General features: G+C 34.5%; 1 protein-coding gene across 1 annotated transcript in view; it reads left to right on the top strand.

The window, feature by feature from the left end:
• Positions 1 to 15,038, top strand: part of ugt8 (UDP glycosyltransferase 8) — a 39,453-nt gene extending 24,415 nt beyond the window's left edge. Inside the window, exons 4-6 of the mRNA XM_088636271.1 lie at positions 10,210 to 10,286; positions 11,675 to 11,894; positions 12,875 to 15,038. Coding sequence (XP_088492397.1) covers positions 10,210 to 10,286; positions 11,675 to 11,894; positions 12,875 to 13,229 — 652 coding nt within the window. The 3' untranslated portion in view covers positions 13,230 to 15,038. The remainder of the gene's footprint in view (positions 1 to 10,209; positions 10,287 to 11,674; positions 11,895 to 12,874) is intronic.
• Positions 15,039 to 15,996: the final 958 nt, after the last annotated feature.

The following is a 15,996-nucleotide window of genomic DNA, read 5'->3' on the forward strand; positions in this document are numbered from 1 at the left end:
ACTTTGTGGAAGCACCTTTTGCATTTATTACAGCAGTAAGTCTTTGTGAATAAGTCTTTATCAACTTTCCACACCTGGACTTTGCAATTTTATCCCACTCTTCCTTGCAAAAAAGTTCAAGCTCCTTAAAATTGCCAGGCGATCTCCTGTGCACAGCCCTCTTTAGGTCATTCCACAGGTTTTCTATGGGATTGAGGTCTGGGCTCTGAGTGGGCCATTCCAAGATTTATGTGGATGTGTGCTTTGGGTCGTCATTAAGGTCACAAAAAACCTGCAATTTTAATAAGGGTGTGTAGACTTTTTATATCCACTGTATGGCAGCAGTCAGATCCATGTTTTTTATTTACAGATGCAGCCATTCAAAATTTGGGGTACAAACCTGTACCGCACACAACTACGCACAAGCCACCGCGCCATACAGCAGTACGTGATTGGCTGGTCAAAATGACCGACGGGCATTGGTGGTGCATTGGTTGGTAGTGAAAAGATTTAATCATTTAATCTCTTTACTGTGCACATTTTAATCCGTTTAGTATTGAATATTTATTTGGAATTTTACAAGTAAAGGGAAATTTTAGTAGCTGAGCATAAAAATAATAGGAGCATAATGCATCTGAAGGTCATAAACGATATTTATTTAGGAACATAAACATATTATGTAAACTGTATATTGGTGGTCTCGGTAGTTTAAAGAAAAAATACACACCAGTATTCGATTTCTCCCTAAACATTTAAAGCATCAAAGTCTTACATGTGGTTATTTCGGAAAAGTTTTAACTTGCTCCTTCTGACCATATTACTGTACGTTTATATATTTTGTGAAAATTGATTGTTTTAACCTTTTCTGCGAATACGCTTGTTATCGGAGTAAACAAAAGCACACTTTCAGAACTGGATTAATAGGGAATATAATATGGATTTGTGTATTTAAATTAATAAAGATATAACTATATTCATGTACTGTTGCACAAACAGTAGTATAAGACTTTCCGTTGATATGTGTATGGCTGTTTCAGGGCTTGTCAAATGACTGTATCGGTGGCATGATGGCTTAAGTGACTGACTTATAACCCTGAGGTCGGGTGTTCAAATCCAGCTGTCACAATGAGTTTTCTTTTAACAAGTAAACATTTCTATGAAAAACTAAAATAGCAAATATTATTGTGATTATATTGACATTTTTGCCCTACATTAATGTTGCGCATTTGCCTGGCGCTGCGGCTGAGGAACACCTGGCTGGGGCTCTCTCTCTCGGCTGGTGCGCAGGAGTGCTGGCTGCCTGGCTGTGCCAAATTTCACTCCACAAAGTCTGAGTCTCTGTGTCTACTTTGTTTGTAAACAAACCGGTTTCACAAGTATTTTCTCAGCTTCTTCTTTTTCAAAGTAGAATAGAGCAAGTGTTCAAATAAAAGACAGTCCACCTTCCCCCCACAGACAGACTGGCAAATGTTTTCTTAGAAAAACAGGTTCACAGGTCTTTACAATTAGGCTGGGCAAACGATTTTTTTAATTCTTAAAAAATAAATAAAAAATGAGATGTAATGATGTGTTCCTGCTTAGACATTGCACCACTTTAAAAGCCATAAAAACAGGTTTCGATAGTTAATAACCACTTTTTATGCGCGAAAAACGTGTGATTTTTCTTCCTCGTGATCATCTTAGTATCTGTGTACGTTGTAAGGTTTTTACTTCTTAATTAAACGTTTAAAATACACAAATTTCATAAAAACGACACACGTTTCAAATAGAAAAAATCATATTCTGTTGTCTTCCTGGTATGTACAACAGATCAGCAGGTCTTTTTTTCCCCAATCAGAGGCTCGGAAAACAGCGTGCCGCCCACTGCACTGCATCAGAGGGTCAGGCGGCACCGAGAGAGGGAGGAAACGCGGAGCTCAGTATTGCCGTAAAGCACCAATTGCGTCTGCATTCATAACTTAGTGTTTAAAATTAAACAACGTAAATCATTTTCTTTGACTTCTAAGTCCCTTGATTATCATTAAGCACAGGTTTCTCACCACTTAGACTACTTTTTGATACCAGGAACTTATTGTACTTTCTAATGACATTACACGTGGAAAGATTACAGATTTTAATCGCCTAAATTTTGTTATACATTTTAGAAAAGTTTCATCTATACGTACACCACAAAACTATTCTCGATTGTATTTCTGAATGCTATGTTATACTTAGTTCATTGTTTTAAAAACATCTAATTAAGAAAGGTTGGTGTTAGCATAAACTATTAGTAATCAATAATATTAAATTTAGCACTGTAATAAATTGTTGCATTTTCCCTGGATCTTGTGAAAATATATATTCATTGTTCAAATATACATTAAATCTGACTCAGAAAATAAGTTAAATATACAACTAAAGAAAAAATAGGGAAAAATATCATTCAAAATATTTTGCTAACAATGTTAACTGTTTATAAAAATAAAATGTATTAACTAAGGAATAGGATGGCACAGTTGTTAGTATGCTTTTTGTATGTTTTTTTTCACCATAGGCTACGTTGTTCTGCTTCCTATGGTGATATACAGGTTTTTCGCACGAAGCACCACGGGCACTTTTCCCCTTCATTATCAGAGTAGAATAGGCATACCTTCCAATGAAAGACAGTCCCCCTTTCCCCCACGGACAGACAAGACAGACAAATGTTTTCACTGCCTATTTAGTAGCTATTCAGAGGGAAATGCGGTGACGTCAACGCGCTGGCAAGCATGCTCTTTAGATAACGCGATTCCATATTATATTCCCTATTAATCAAATTCTAAAAGTATGCTTTTGTTTACTTCGATAGCGAGCGTATTCGCAGAAAAGGTTAAAATATCACTTTTCTCACAAAGTATATAAACGATATGGTCAGAAGGAGCTCGTAAAAATGTTTCCAAAATAATAATTAAATTCTGAAAAGTATGAGTTTCTTTTACTGTAATAACGAGAGCAAGTATTCCTGTAAAATGGTAATCACTTAACTTTGAATTTTTTGTGATATTTAGAAAGACCAACAAATTCAATATAGTGTCGATATTATTTATTGTCAGTAATAATATCAGTAGCAGTTTGAAATTATTCGTTGTTATTAATGACTTTGTTTACTCCGAGAGTATTCGCAGAAAAGGTTAAGACGATACATTTTCACAAAGTATATAAACGTATAGTAATATGGTCAGAAGGAGCACATAAAAACGTTTCCGAAATAACTACATGTAAGACTTTGATGCTTTCAATGTTTAGGGAGAAATTGAATACTGGTGTGTATTTTTTCTTTAGACTACCAAGACCAGCCATATACAGTACAGTTTACATAATATGTTTATGTTCCTAAATTAATATCGTTTATGAGCATGTGAAAGGCATGGTGAATCGGAGATTCTCAAGACTTACTTTGTATGATTGGAAACGAATACGTGATCGGATCAATGAAATGCTGTGGTGTTACTTTTTGTCAATGAAAAAATAAAGTATTTTCGTTTACAAAGACGATTACAAAGAATGTGGACCAGGGTAATACTTTGAGTTTACAGCTTGTCCAAGGTCATTCATTATTAATACTATTAGTAATATCTTTGGTAAAGACTTTGATGCATAAAATATTTCTACATAATTAAAATATTTATGATAAAGGTGGTAGGTTGTGTACTTTTGTCCAACTGAGCAATCTTGCTTTTATAAAATATACAAAATTTTTAATGTATAAATATTAACATGCTGTAATACACAGTTTAAATTTAAAAGTCTAAGGAGTATACAACTTAAATTCTTAATTGAATAACGATTGTTCCTCAGCAGTGATCAGGATTTGAAACTGGATGTTTTCTGGTGACAGCTCAAATACTGTACATGAGAGGTTAAGCTTTATTAGCTCCACCTGCCGGTTTTACAAGGTGATTCTGGATACTATTAACATAATTTAATTTGCATACGGTATGACTGGACAGTACACGTTAAGACGCGGTTTGATGCGACACGCCACCGCGTTGTACCGCAGCGTACCCTGCTCATTTTGAATGGCTGCATCTGTATGTACGCAATCTAAGCAATTGAGCTTTGAAAGGAAGGCAAAAGAAATACACATTTGTAGTAATTATTGATAGATTTACTGAGTAATTTTAATAAAACATGGATGATTTATTTGATGACTGACTAAACACAGGTGTTTTTTGAATAAATAAAGTCCCAAATGTTCTCATTTAGATTCCTGACTAGAATTGGTCCAAAGAAACAGAGTGTCTTTGATTACTTTCCAACTGGGTTACTGAGAATGTTCAAAGAGCTGGTTTTCTGTTATTGATTCTCAGTCTTATCCAGCGGCAGGTGGTACAAATGAAAAACAGGAAACATCATTGTAATTATCCCCTGAATTTGCAGTTGCAGTCACAAAAACATGACTTAAAGGATTCAATGTATCAGTTTTCTGCCTACATAGGACTAGGAAAACCTATAGCATTAAAAGCAATAGAAGCAGACATGCAAAGAAATTTGCAGTAGTCAGCATTTGATGCATATTTGGAAGATTAGATTCTTTCAGTAAATATCATTGCTCTGAGTTTACTTTTTGTTTGCTCACTATTATACTGTATGTTTAAAATGACTCTATTACAACTTTAGATAGATCTGAAGAAACCATCTATATATATATTGATGGAAAAAAGAAACACAACATTTTCTGGAATGAGAATACTATAGTTATAGTTTATGTACTTTCACAAAAAGTTGTCAATTTGTTTTAAGCCCTCTGACCAGCAATACAGCTTGTGCATGGAGGCATTGCAACTTGCTAATCCCACGAAAGCTGGTTACGTGCATTTTTACCCAATGAGATCTAGGTGGAACAATGCCTGATCAATTCACCTTTAAAAAAGGCCTTAATTCAAAGCTTAGGTCACTGTAGAAAAAAGGCCACACTTTTCTGTTTTCAGTTTTCTGTGCATTCCATAATGCCTCGAATGTCACCAGAAGCAAGGGAGAGGGCCATTGGCATGCTGCATGCTGCATGTCACTATGGAGATCTGCCATCCGTACTGCTGTTGAAACTGCCGGCAGACACAACGCCCGCATCAGTGACAGGACGGGGAGGCTCCATGCTGCTGGCCTTAGAGTGAGGCAACCTGTCAGAGCCCCTATGCTCATACTGCCTAGACCAGTGGTTCTCAAACTGTGGTATGCGTACCGGCAGTGGTACGTGGAGTGCCGCCAAGTGGTACGCCAAATGACCCTGGAACTGTGTCGTGTGCGCTGAAAAATCGGGACGGGTTTTCATATTTTGTATTTTAATACGTGTCGAATACGCAGCCTACGTACTACGATACAGTGCGCGCTAATACTTTAGTGGACACGAGATACTCTGTAATTCTATACCACTCTATAGGAATGCGTGCTACGGATGCAAGTGACCAATTGTATTTAAAAAAAGCTACTGTATCTCCAGCAAATAGGGAGAAAGGAGAATGTGCGTGATTTTGGAACTATGCCAACGTTCTAAACACAGGAATGCATAGAAATACGTGCTACGAACGCAGGTAATCTTGTGAGCACACGAAAGCGTGATAACAGAAAAATATTTAAGAACTGTTCTAATTTGAGAAAAATACACCGAGCGTCTCTGTGTTTCGCTCCCATGCGCATGAAATAAAAACTTTAAATAAATCCGGAAATAAAAACGGAAATGCGGAAAAATGCAAGCTTGCGTATTGATAAAGCAGGTAAGCTACACTATTTTTGAAGAACCTTATTTACCGTTGGCAAAAGAGCTGACACGTATTATGTGTAGAGAAAAAGCTGCTAAACAGCTCGACCTGCCTCTCCCCCTGAAAGACACAGACATTCATAGAATTATTGAAATGAAGGATTATATCAAAAGTACACTGATAGAGCGTGTTAAGATGAGCAGATGTTTTTCACTGCAATTAGATGAGTCTGTAGTCGATTTGGCCAATTTGCTCATTTACGTTAGATACGAGTTTGAGGGCATGTCCCATGAAGACTTTCTGTTCTGTAAACCGCTACCAACAGGAACTACAGGAGAGCACATATTTCAGCTTCTGAATGAATTTATCGAAGAGAATGGCCTCGACTGGATAAAATGCGTCTGAGTTTGTACAGACGGTGCTAGAGCAATGACAAGCCGACATAACGGTGTAGTTGCACGAATTAGAGAGGTTGCTCCAGAAATTAATGTACGCATTACAACATCCACCGCGAGACCTTTGCCGTCAAGAAAATGCCTGACGATTTAATATCTGTTAGACTCGGTTGTGAATTGTATCAAGGCTCGAAAAATTAATTCATATCTGCTTTGCTCAACTAAACAGGCTCACCCCTCTCACTGAAATGGTGCTTCTTTATTAGTTGTTGTTAATGTTTTTTTTTCTGTAAAACACTTTGAGAAGCCACCTTTAAAGGTGCTATATCAAATAAAGTTTATTATTATAATATCTATTATATGTATGTGTGAGTGTGTGTGCACGCGTGCTCATGTTGGTCATTGAGAATTTCTGGGGTTCCTATGAGATCATGACTTGTAGGTGGTACTTGGATGCTTTGGTTGGATTAGGGGTGGTACTTGGTCTAAAAAGTTTGAGAACCACAGGCCTAGACGTAACACACGACTGGTTTGGGCCAGACAGAGACTGTGATGGACTTTTCAGCAGTGGCATCAGGTCCTCTTCACGGATGAGTCACTCTTCAGCCTGTTCCATGCAGACGGGAGTGCCAGAGTTTGGAGGAGGAGGTGTTGCGTTTCTTTTTTCCATCAGTGTATATAGCCAAGTATTCTCATCATGCCTGTCAGTAGGTAGAGTAGATGGTTTAAACATTTCTTATGACTGAGCCAAACAAAATGCATCACAATATAACCTTCAACTCAAGCTCAAGATGTGATTAACCGGTTTTACAATTATCAGATTTTTGTGCTTCAATAAAATACAAATGTTTCATTCAAAATAATATGTATTTATTACCAATGAACTTTGACAAGTAAATTTTTTAGTTATTTTACCTTATGCCTCAGGGGATGAAGTGGGTAGAGGTTTGTGGTAGCAAAATTAGGCACTAGAGATTTATTTAATGTACATAATAAAAAAAATCAGAACATCATACTGTATGTAGAACAACACAAGCATAATATAATATTAGAGTGGTATAGAATCAGCTACCTCCTGCTCACTCTAGTTTACTAAAATAAGTCATGGTTAGAGATGCTGAGGAAGTTCTGTTCCACTACAGTAGATCATACTGTATGCTGTTTAAAGAAATTGAAGTATATTTTGTATACACATTGAGACTGTCCAGAAAATAAATCCAGCCAAGCAATTGGCTTAGACAGTAAATAAGACATTTCCTTGGAGCACCAAGACACATTTTTGTGCTTCAGATACTCTGTCAAGCAGAATTAATTCCCCACCATAAATGATCTTCAGCTGCCAAGCAAAGCAAATCACAGATTTCTTCTGGCTTCCAAATGTGTTTCTGCATAATCTTTAGGATTGTGCAATAATGTCTGAATAACCTGAAAAGACTAGTAGTAAGCATCTGTCATGCCAAGCTCAGCCATCTGATATGTCCTGTCGCCTGAAAGATGAGCGTCCAATAAGCATAATCAAAAAAAGAACTTGAAGATGAAACTTAAAGGCTTCTAATTTAAGACACCAGATTTTTCACAAGATCCAGTGACCTTTTCCTTTCAATGGATCTGTTGATAGATGGCACTGTGGTGCAGAGGTTAGTATTGCTGACTCATAGCGCTGGGGTCCTGGTTCGATTTTGCCCGTGCGGTGCTCTCTGCATGGACTTGTATGTTCTCCTCATGTTTGCATAGGTTTCCTCTGCGTGCTTTGGTTTTTCCTACAGTCCAAAAATATGCTTCTGGGAACATTGGTCCTGGTGTGGGTGTATGTGTCTGTGTCTGCCCAGTGATGGACCGGTGTCCTGTCCAGGGTGTACCCTGCTTCGTGCCTGTTGCTCTGGGAATAGGCACAAGCCCCACGATCATGAATTTGAAGCGGTTAAACAGTAAACGGAAGGATGGATGGGTGGACATTGTGGTAAATGACAAGTGTATTGGTAGTAATAGTTGATGGGATAATCTCTTTTGGTACCTTCCACTTAAATAACAAGGTTAGATCAGAGGATATCCTCCAATTCTGTCAGATTTAGGTAGAGTTATATACCTTTCTGATTCTGTGATAGTTATAAATCTGGGACTGCGCACCCTGAAGAGTATCCACACACTTTTTCTAGGGAATGTATAGCCAGAGGCTGAAAAACTAAAAAAAAGTGAGACCCCCAGACATCTTTATTTCTGTGAAGAGAACAGTTTTACACACTTTCCGAGACAGGCCACAATGAATAGGGAAAGATAGCTCAGTGTAGAGTTGCATCTTTAGAGGCTGGGATCTGTTGGGTTTTTTTTTGCTTTTGGTGGAGTGCCTGGCTATATCTTTTGTTGTATAGCCACAAAGACTGCTGTTAATCATGTATTGCAAATATTGAAATAAAACAGCGATTAGGCGTGGAACGCCCTTTACAAGACCACATTGTTGGTCAGGAACCACTGTAAGTTGATCTTCAACATTTAAAAATGATAAGACTAATCATTAAGACTTTAATTTAATTTAGTGACTGGGTGCAGTAATGGCTTTAGTGGCTGTCCATACTGAGCAAGTTGTCCATCATTTTAGCACTAAATCTGCATTAGTAAAGTTTCTTAAATGACAGGTTCATTTTTAATTTAACAATTTTTTGCATTATTATTGGAACTGTTTTACTTTGAGTTTAAGTTGTATTGAGTACTTTGCAAAACTATTCAAGCCCCTTCCAATGCTGTCCAATTGTATTGTATTTCAGATGATTTATACACAATTTTAAAGTGAATATTTTAACAAAATTTTAAAGATCGAACCAAACAGTTTTATGCATGAAAGGGGTTAAATGGTAGCAAAAAGTGCATAACAAATCTATAATTAAAATATGTTGATTACGTAAGTATCCCCCCCCCCCCCCAGTCTATATTTAGTGGAGGAGCCTTTGACCGCAAGTACAGCTGTGAATCTTTTTGGATGTGTTTTCACCAGACTTGTTCAAACTCTGTTTTTTTTTTCATTTTACTATCTTATTTATTATAGAAACAATTTTTAGTAGTTTTCCATCTGATTTATTTACTGTAGAATTACTAAATGTTATTGTTTAAATGTTATTTAAAACATTTTGTTGATATACAGTATGGTGATATATGTGACACTTTGGTCTGCAGTCACAGCATTTACTGTATCTATCTCTCAAGAGTGTAAAGAGGAAAGCACTTATTACAAGCAAAAAAACAAATACTGATACAGGTAAATACTGTAAGTATATATGCATCTGTGTCAGTCTGTGTGTAAAAATATCTTCACTACAAATATGGTTTTACCATGGACATATAAATGATTATTTGCAGTGTACCTGTTCACAAAACGTCTCCATGATTATATACTGAAACAGCTGACACCTCTTTGAGGCCAACCTAGGATTGTAGATTGTAGAAACAGTCCTCTGTTTTAAAGTTCATCTTAATTATTAACTAGCCTGAATCTGTTAATGTTGCCAGTTGCCAGTATTTGGATCAATGTTATTGTATTTGATTGTTGTGATTATTTTGCAACAAAACATAATGTAGAATTTGACATACAAATATAAAAGAAGTTTATTTTGAATTTGTTTTTTATTTCAGATACAGATTTTATCGGTTATGCTTATACGTTTTACATAGCAACAAATGAATTCTGTAGTGTCTCTTACTGTATAAACACAGATAAAACACATTAGATTGGAGCTGTCGTGTCCTTTTTTTCTCATTTTTTTTATCTTGGACATTTTACATTGATGTAGACATGATTTAGTGTCTGTGATTTAGGAGAGTGGCCTCTTTGGAGACGTGATTGCAAAAAAAAAATGTGTGAGTTTTTAATTGATTCACTTGTTGCTGAATGTTTACCTTGTTATATGTGGAAGTATAATTTCCTATACGGTTGTATTAATTTGTTGTATGCCTATACAGTAAATTGGACAGAAATCAGTATTATTTTTGTATTGTATTGTATTGCACAAAGCCTCAGTAAAAGCTTCTCTCATGATTACTTTTTGTCTGGGTATTTTACAAATACAATTATGGATTTAATATAAGTACAGTGTATATATTTTTAGTGTACAATTATTTATTTTCAGGTTTTCAGGAACTCCACCAAGTAATTTGGGAAACAATACTAAACTTGTGGAATGGATGCCACAAAATGATCTTCTTGGTAAGTAAACATTTTTAAATCAGAGCTTAGGTTACATAAAGTACACCAAAAGTGCTTGCCTAATAGAAATACAACTTTTTATTGTGATTTGTCAAGATCATCTTTTGAGAAATGCTTATGCACATTCAACTTCCAAATAATATCTCATCTGACATTACTGCATTGACATTTTAACAATGTGTTCAAGTGTTGTTTTTCATGAGTGGAACTGAAATTAAAATAATATTTTCTAAATTTCCTTTCTGTCGCCACAAAAATAGTTTTATTTGTATTTTAGAAGTAAAAATAACCATTTTGATTTATAGCTTTGATTGTGCTAATTTTAAAAAACATACATTGGCAAATTTGCTAAATCATCTTATATCATACTATGACATGTATACATTTAATATAAATAAATGAAAAGGTAAATGCCTTGCATAATCATTTTATAGTTTAACTCTTGGCAAAATTAAAGTTACCACAAAGATTCTGTAATCATTTATTCTTTAGAACTAGTGATATTCATGTTTTTTAGCTTTTTGTAAAGACCACTGCTGTCACGAAAATACATTCTTCTAGCTTGAAGTCACAGAAGTAGTAGTGTTTAATCTGTTAATGAAAAATACATCACTTATTAAGTCATCCTCTATAAATAGCTAACTATCCCTGGTATGCATGGAATATACTGTAGTTCATTATGGCAGTTCATAACAAAAAAGCTCATATTTATAGAAAGGACTGGTTATGCGGAGTATTACACTGACAAACTGACCCTGGTGTTTGCATGGTGTCAGTTGCTACTGTTTCCACCTTGAAGTTATAATTGTCTTCTCCATGTGGTAGTTTCAGGCATCAAATTATTTTGCACTGCCATGCTGTTTTTGCTACAGTATGCTCTGGCAAAACACAATGCTTTTTTTGCACAGAAAACTCAAACCCTAGCCCTGCAGAGTCCCAATCCAGCATGTATTATATACAGTAGTTCACTACTAAATCAATTTCTAAAGACTTGAAACTGTGTAATTTTGACTGATCAACGAGGTCATTTTTTAAATGCAGTATTTTAGTAATAGGACACAAATCGGAGCACCATTTAGCCTTCAAGGATCAGAGTTTTGACAATTGGAAAAAAAATGCTTAATTCATCAATAACATGCAGGTGTTACCTATCTTTATAAACAGGTTACTAGTGAGAGTAACTGACTTGAAATACAGTATGCTGTAGTATCAAAAAGAATTATTTTCAACAATTATTTTCAAGCAGATGTTATTCATATTGTTTTTTGTTGCCAGAAGAGGTTCAAATATTAAATAATCTTTATTCTGTAGCAATGTATTACTTCTGATTGTTTTCTTTTAACTTTTGTTGTGTGAATTATGTGTTGATTTACACTTTTATCTTTCAGGTCACACAAACATTAGAGCATTTCTTAGTCATGGAGGATTGAATAGTATTTATGAAGCAATGTACCATGGTATTCCAGTAGTAGGAATCCCATTATTTGGTGATCACTATGATACAATGACCAGAGTGCAGGCGAAAGGAATGGGGATTATGCTAGAATGGAAGAAGATGGCAGAAGATGATCTGTATGAAGCCATTGTTAAAGTGATAAAAGATAACAGGTATGGAATAAGTTTAGAGTTTGGTTTATGTATTAAAATAGACTTTTAAAAATACATTATATACAGAATATAGATAATTTAAGACATTTTAATACATAAATAATTTACATTCATAATTTTATATATTTAATATGGCATGTATTTTTAATACATAATAGATTTTTTAAGTTTTAAAACTTTTTAAGATTCATGTGATAAAATAGCTTACTTTGTACTTTTGTACTCCATTCTAGCATTCATTGCTAGTTCACGTCTCATTGAGAAGAAACCCGAGTGGGATTTTTTTTGTATAACAGGACTTTTGATGCCCTCTTGTGGTGAATGCAATGTATATATAAAAAAGTGGGTAACAAAGCACAAATATTGTGTTTGAATTAAGGTGTATACTGTATACATATATTAAAATGAGGTACTGTATATACACATATATTGAAATTTTAATGTGCAGAAAAAATGCATATTCACTGAAGACAAAGCATTTCGGTTCACAAAACGTGTATTTAAACAAGGGAATGTTTTAGTTCAACATCAGCAGATGAACTATATACTGTACAGTAATTGAAGTGGGAAGGAATTTTGAAAGGCACAAAGTTCTTCTTTTATTTGTGCATATTAGTTATTAATGTAAAGCTATATAGTGCTGTAGTTTTACTGTAAGTAAAACTGAAGTGGGACTGAAGAGAACATTTCACGATCATTTAAAACAAGCCACCAACTGTTTTACTGAATTTTTTAATGAATATAAGCTATTTGTTAGAGTGAGTGCTGTTCATATGCAGTATGATGGATATGTTACTTCTTTTAACAGTTGCATTTAAATGGCAGCAGACTATTTATACAAATGTGAATAATGGTGAACCACTAAACTATATTGAAGAGTAATATATAGTACTGTATTTCTAATTCATATTTGACAGTTTGATCTAGCTGACATTTTTACTAAGTGGCAGTTATACACTGTCTTATTCTTTAATTCCTAGGTACAGACAACGTGCACAGCTGCTATCTAACATACACAAAGATCAGCCTGGACACCCTGTGAGTCGAGCTGTCTACTGGATCAGTTACATTCTTCGTCACGATGGAGCTGATCACCTACGTACTTCAGTTTATGACATTCCTTCATATCAGTACTTCTTGCTAGATGTAGCTGGTGTACTGATGGTAGCACTCCTGGTAATCTTCTATGCAGTCTATCGGATAGTGAGACTGATTGCTACAAGGATTCATTCCACCTCCACAGCAGTCAAGGCCAATGGACATTGTTATAATGGTATACCTAATGGAAAACACAAAAGGAATGGCCACATTAAACATGATAAGAAGGTAAAATAGAATAGTTTACAGTCACTTAGCCAGCTGATGCATAGATTCTATGCGAGTGACACTACCAACATAGATAACAAAGTTGGTATTTTAAAGGGAAATAAACGGAAGTTAAAAAAAAAACTTAAGTGATCTGGGAGGCCAAAGTCCATATCTAAAAGTCACTTAAAATAGTTTTTTTTGGAAACACCTTTGTCTTTCCTGTGGAAAACCTGATTTGTTGTGGCAGAACTTAATTGGTGAGGTGTTATGAATGTTGAATCTATTCTTGAAAATGAGGTTAATATTATAATTTTTTAAAATAACACTTTATAACATGAAACTACTTTACTGCTGAATATCAGGTAAATAAAATAAAAACCAAATTTCTTCTTTATTACTATTAAACTAATTCAAATTAATATTTTTGTCAAACACAAGACTAAACATATTATTATTTTCTTTTACCTTTTAATAGTAAGGCCTTAATTTGTTCACAAAGGCACCCAAATACACCTGTCACGTACACAAGTCCATCTCTGTGCATGATGTTCACACATACTGTATGCTTATGTTGGGAGCCAACCAGACTTGAACAGTAAGTTCAATTCCAAGACAAAAACTGACATTTTGAATGACCCATATATTAGCATTCTACTGTTCACCCTAAAAATGTGAGAAAACACGTTTACTTTCCTTTTTCAATTGTCACTTAAGTAGAAGCTGCATTATACCGTAGACACCACAATATTACACATAAGCTATCTCACTTCATGTTTAAAGTTTTACTATGCCTTTACAGGTGACATTCCAAAGTTAACATTACACTTTCAGAGGAATACACCCCAGAATCATGGAAGTAGTGTTGTCAGCTGAACCATTCAGTTAATAAAAGATAAGCAACAATCTGACATCTTCCATGGCATATGTTAGTACCTATCTCTAGTTTTTATTTCCTCTGCAGATTAGGTAAAGATAAAAGAACTAGACAGAAGCATTTCAAGCTCTTCACATTCTAAATTAAGTACATTAAACTTTCAATTTAGGTTAGGTTATTGTATTTCTAATGTCTGTGCGAGTATGCAGTGCTTCAAAAGCTCATCTGAGTCAATTTGGAGTTGCAGTTTCAGTCAAAAATGTGTGTACGTGTTTGTGTAAAATTACTTTCTTAATATGTTCATGTTTTTTGTTGAATTGTGTCCCAAGTTCTTTAATTTATGGTTGCTTTTTGTATTTTATATACCAGTTTTAGGTAAATGAATAATTAAACTGCTCTGTTTATGCTGTGAATGTATTGATATATGAAGAATAAGGCATACATCCTGAGTAAGTTGCTTTTTGTTTTTCTTTAGTTTTATTTTTTTTCTTCGGTTTTTTTACATCCATATATTTTGTATACCAAGCACATTTTTTCAAAAGTAGTTTTAGGAATACGAGAATAAGTCATATAAAGCAGTGTGTGTAATCTGAATTTTACACTTAAACAAGACATAAAGATGTAATATTTTAATATTCAAAAGGAGAGGTGATCAGAGGATATTTCTGATTGGTATTTTAATATTTTATTATGCTGAGTCCTACTTACAATAAAAGTTTATAAAAAACAATTTAAGAAAATTCCTGAAGGAATTACTTCCATGTTTTCAGCATATCTCTGTTATGCTAATATAATCAAAGACAAAAGAAGAAACTATTTTTAACTAAAATAATTAAACAATTTTATGTGAATTTTACACATTTTAACTTTCAACTATAATTAAAATCATACCTTCTCCAAAATATTCCCAAGATAATGAAAATATAGTGCATATAAATTGAAAAAAAAATGAAACAAGAAAACCTTACATTTTACATTTTAGAATGTAATCTTTGTCAATCAGTAAGTTATCACTATCAGTTTGGAGTAATGGCAAAACAATTAACTAATCTTACCATCATAACCTTGATTACTTTCAGATTTTTCTCAAATGTTAGTCTCAATTTGAACTGCAGAGAAATAATTTTAAAAAACATAACCTAAAAATCTTTTAGTGATTGGTATAAATCTTTTCTCATGCAAGAAAATTCCACTATTTTGCAAAATTATTTTCTGATCGTCGTTCAGAAATGATGCAGGCAACATGTTGATGACTGCCTCATTAATTGTGTACACTGAATATTGACACCAGTTTTACTTGTTCTCGTCAGTTTCAGTATTAAATGACATTGAGGTAATTAAGGTTTCATATCGAAAAAGTTGTGTGTAATTTTTCCAATACCACGTGAACACTGTTTTACTTTGCTTGGTCTTCTCTGCGCATTCTGACATTCAGACAATACCACAAGAGGTAAGTTTCCATACCTCAAGTAACCTCCACGGTAGCACTTGCTTCTACAATAGGTATATTCATGAGCCTATTGCTATTCTCTCTCAGAGAGAGACCAGGCCTAGCTATGAATCTGATACAATTTAGCCATGAAATCTGAATCTTCTCAATGATTGTTCTAAGAAAATCTCAACCATGTGCTTTTTATATTTTTAAATGCAGAAAAAGTCATAAAGAAGTGTTTATTGGTACTCATATTTTCCCAGTTCAATTTAAGATTCAGACTGCTTGCTGTTGATGGAGATAATGTCTTGTGCAGTGCTAAAGGATTTCATTTGATAACAAAATTAGGTCTTATTTGTTTTCATTAAATTCACGAGTATCCTTGTCTTGATATTCACAGGCAATTAAAACATAAAAGTAAAATTTCAAGCTATGATGGAGAATGGATTGCCTTGCCCATAAACAAACTGCCTACCACATACTGTAAA

This window comes from Lepisosteus platostomus, chromosome 1 (genome assembly GCF_059453375.1).
Source record: "Lepisosteus platostomus isolate fLepPlt1 chromosome 1, fLepPlt1.hap1, whole genome shotgun sequence".
In the NCBI taxonomy this organism is placed as follows: Eukaryota; Metazoa; Chordata; class Actinopteri; order Semionotiformes; family Lepisosteidae; genus Lepisosteus; species Lepisosteus platostomus.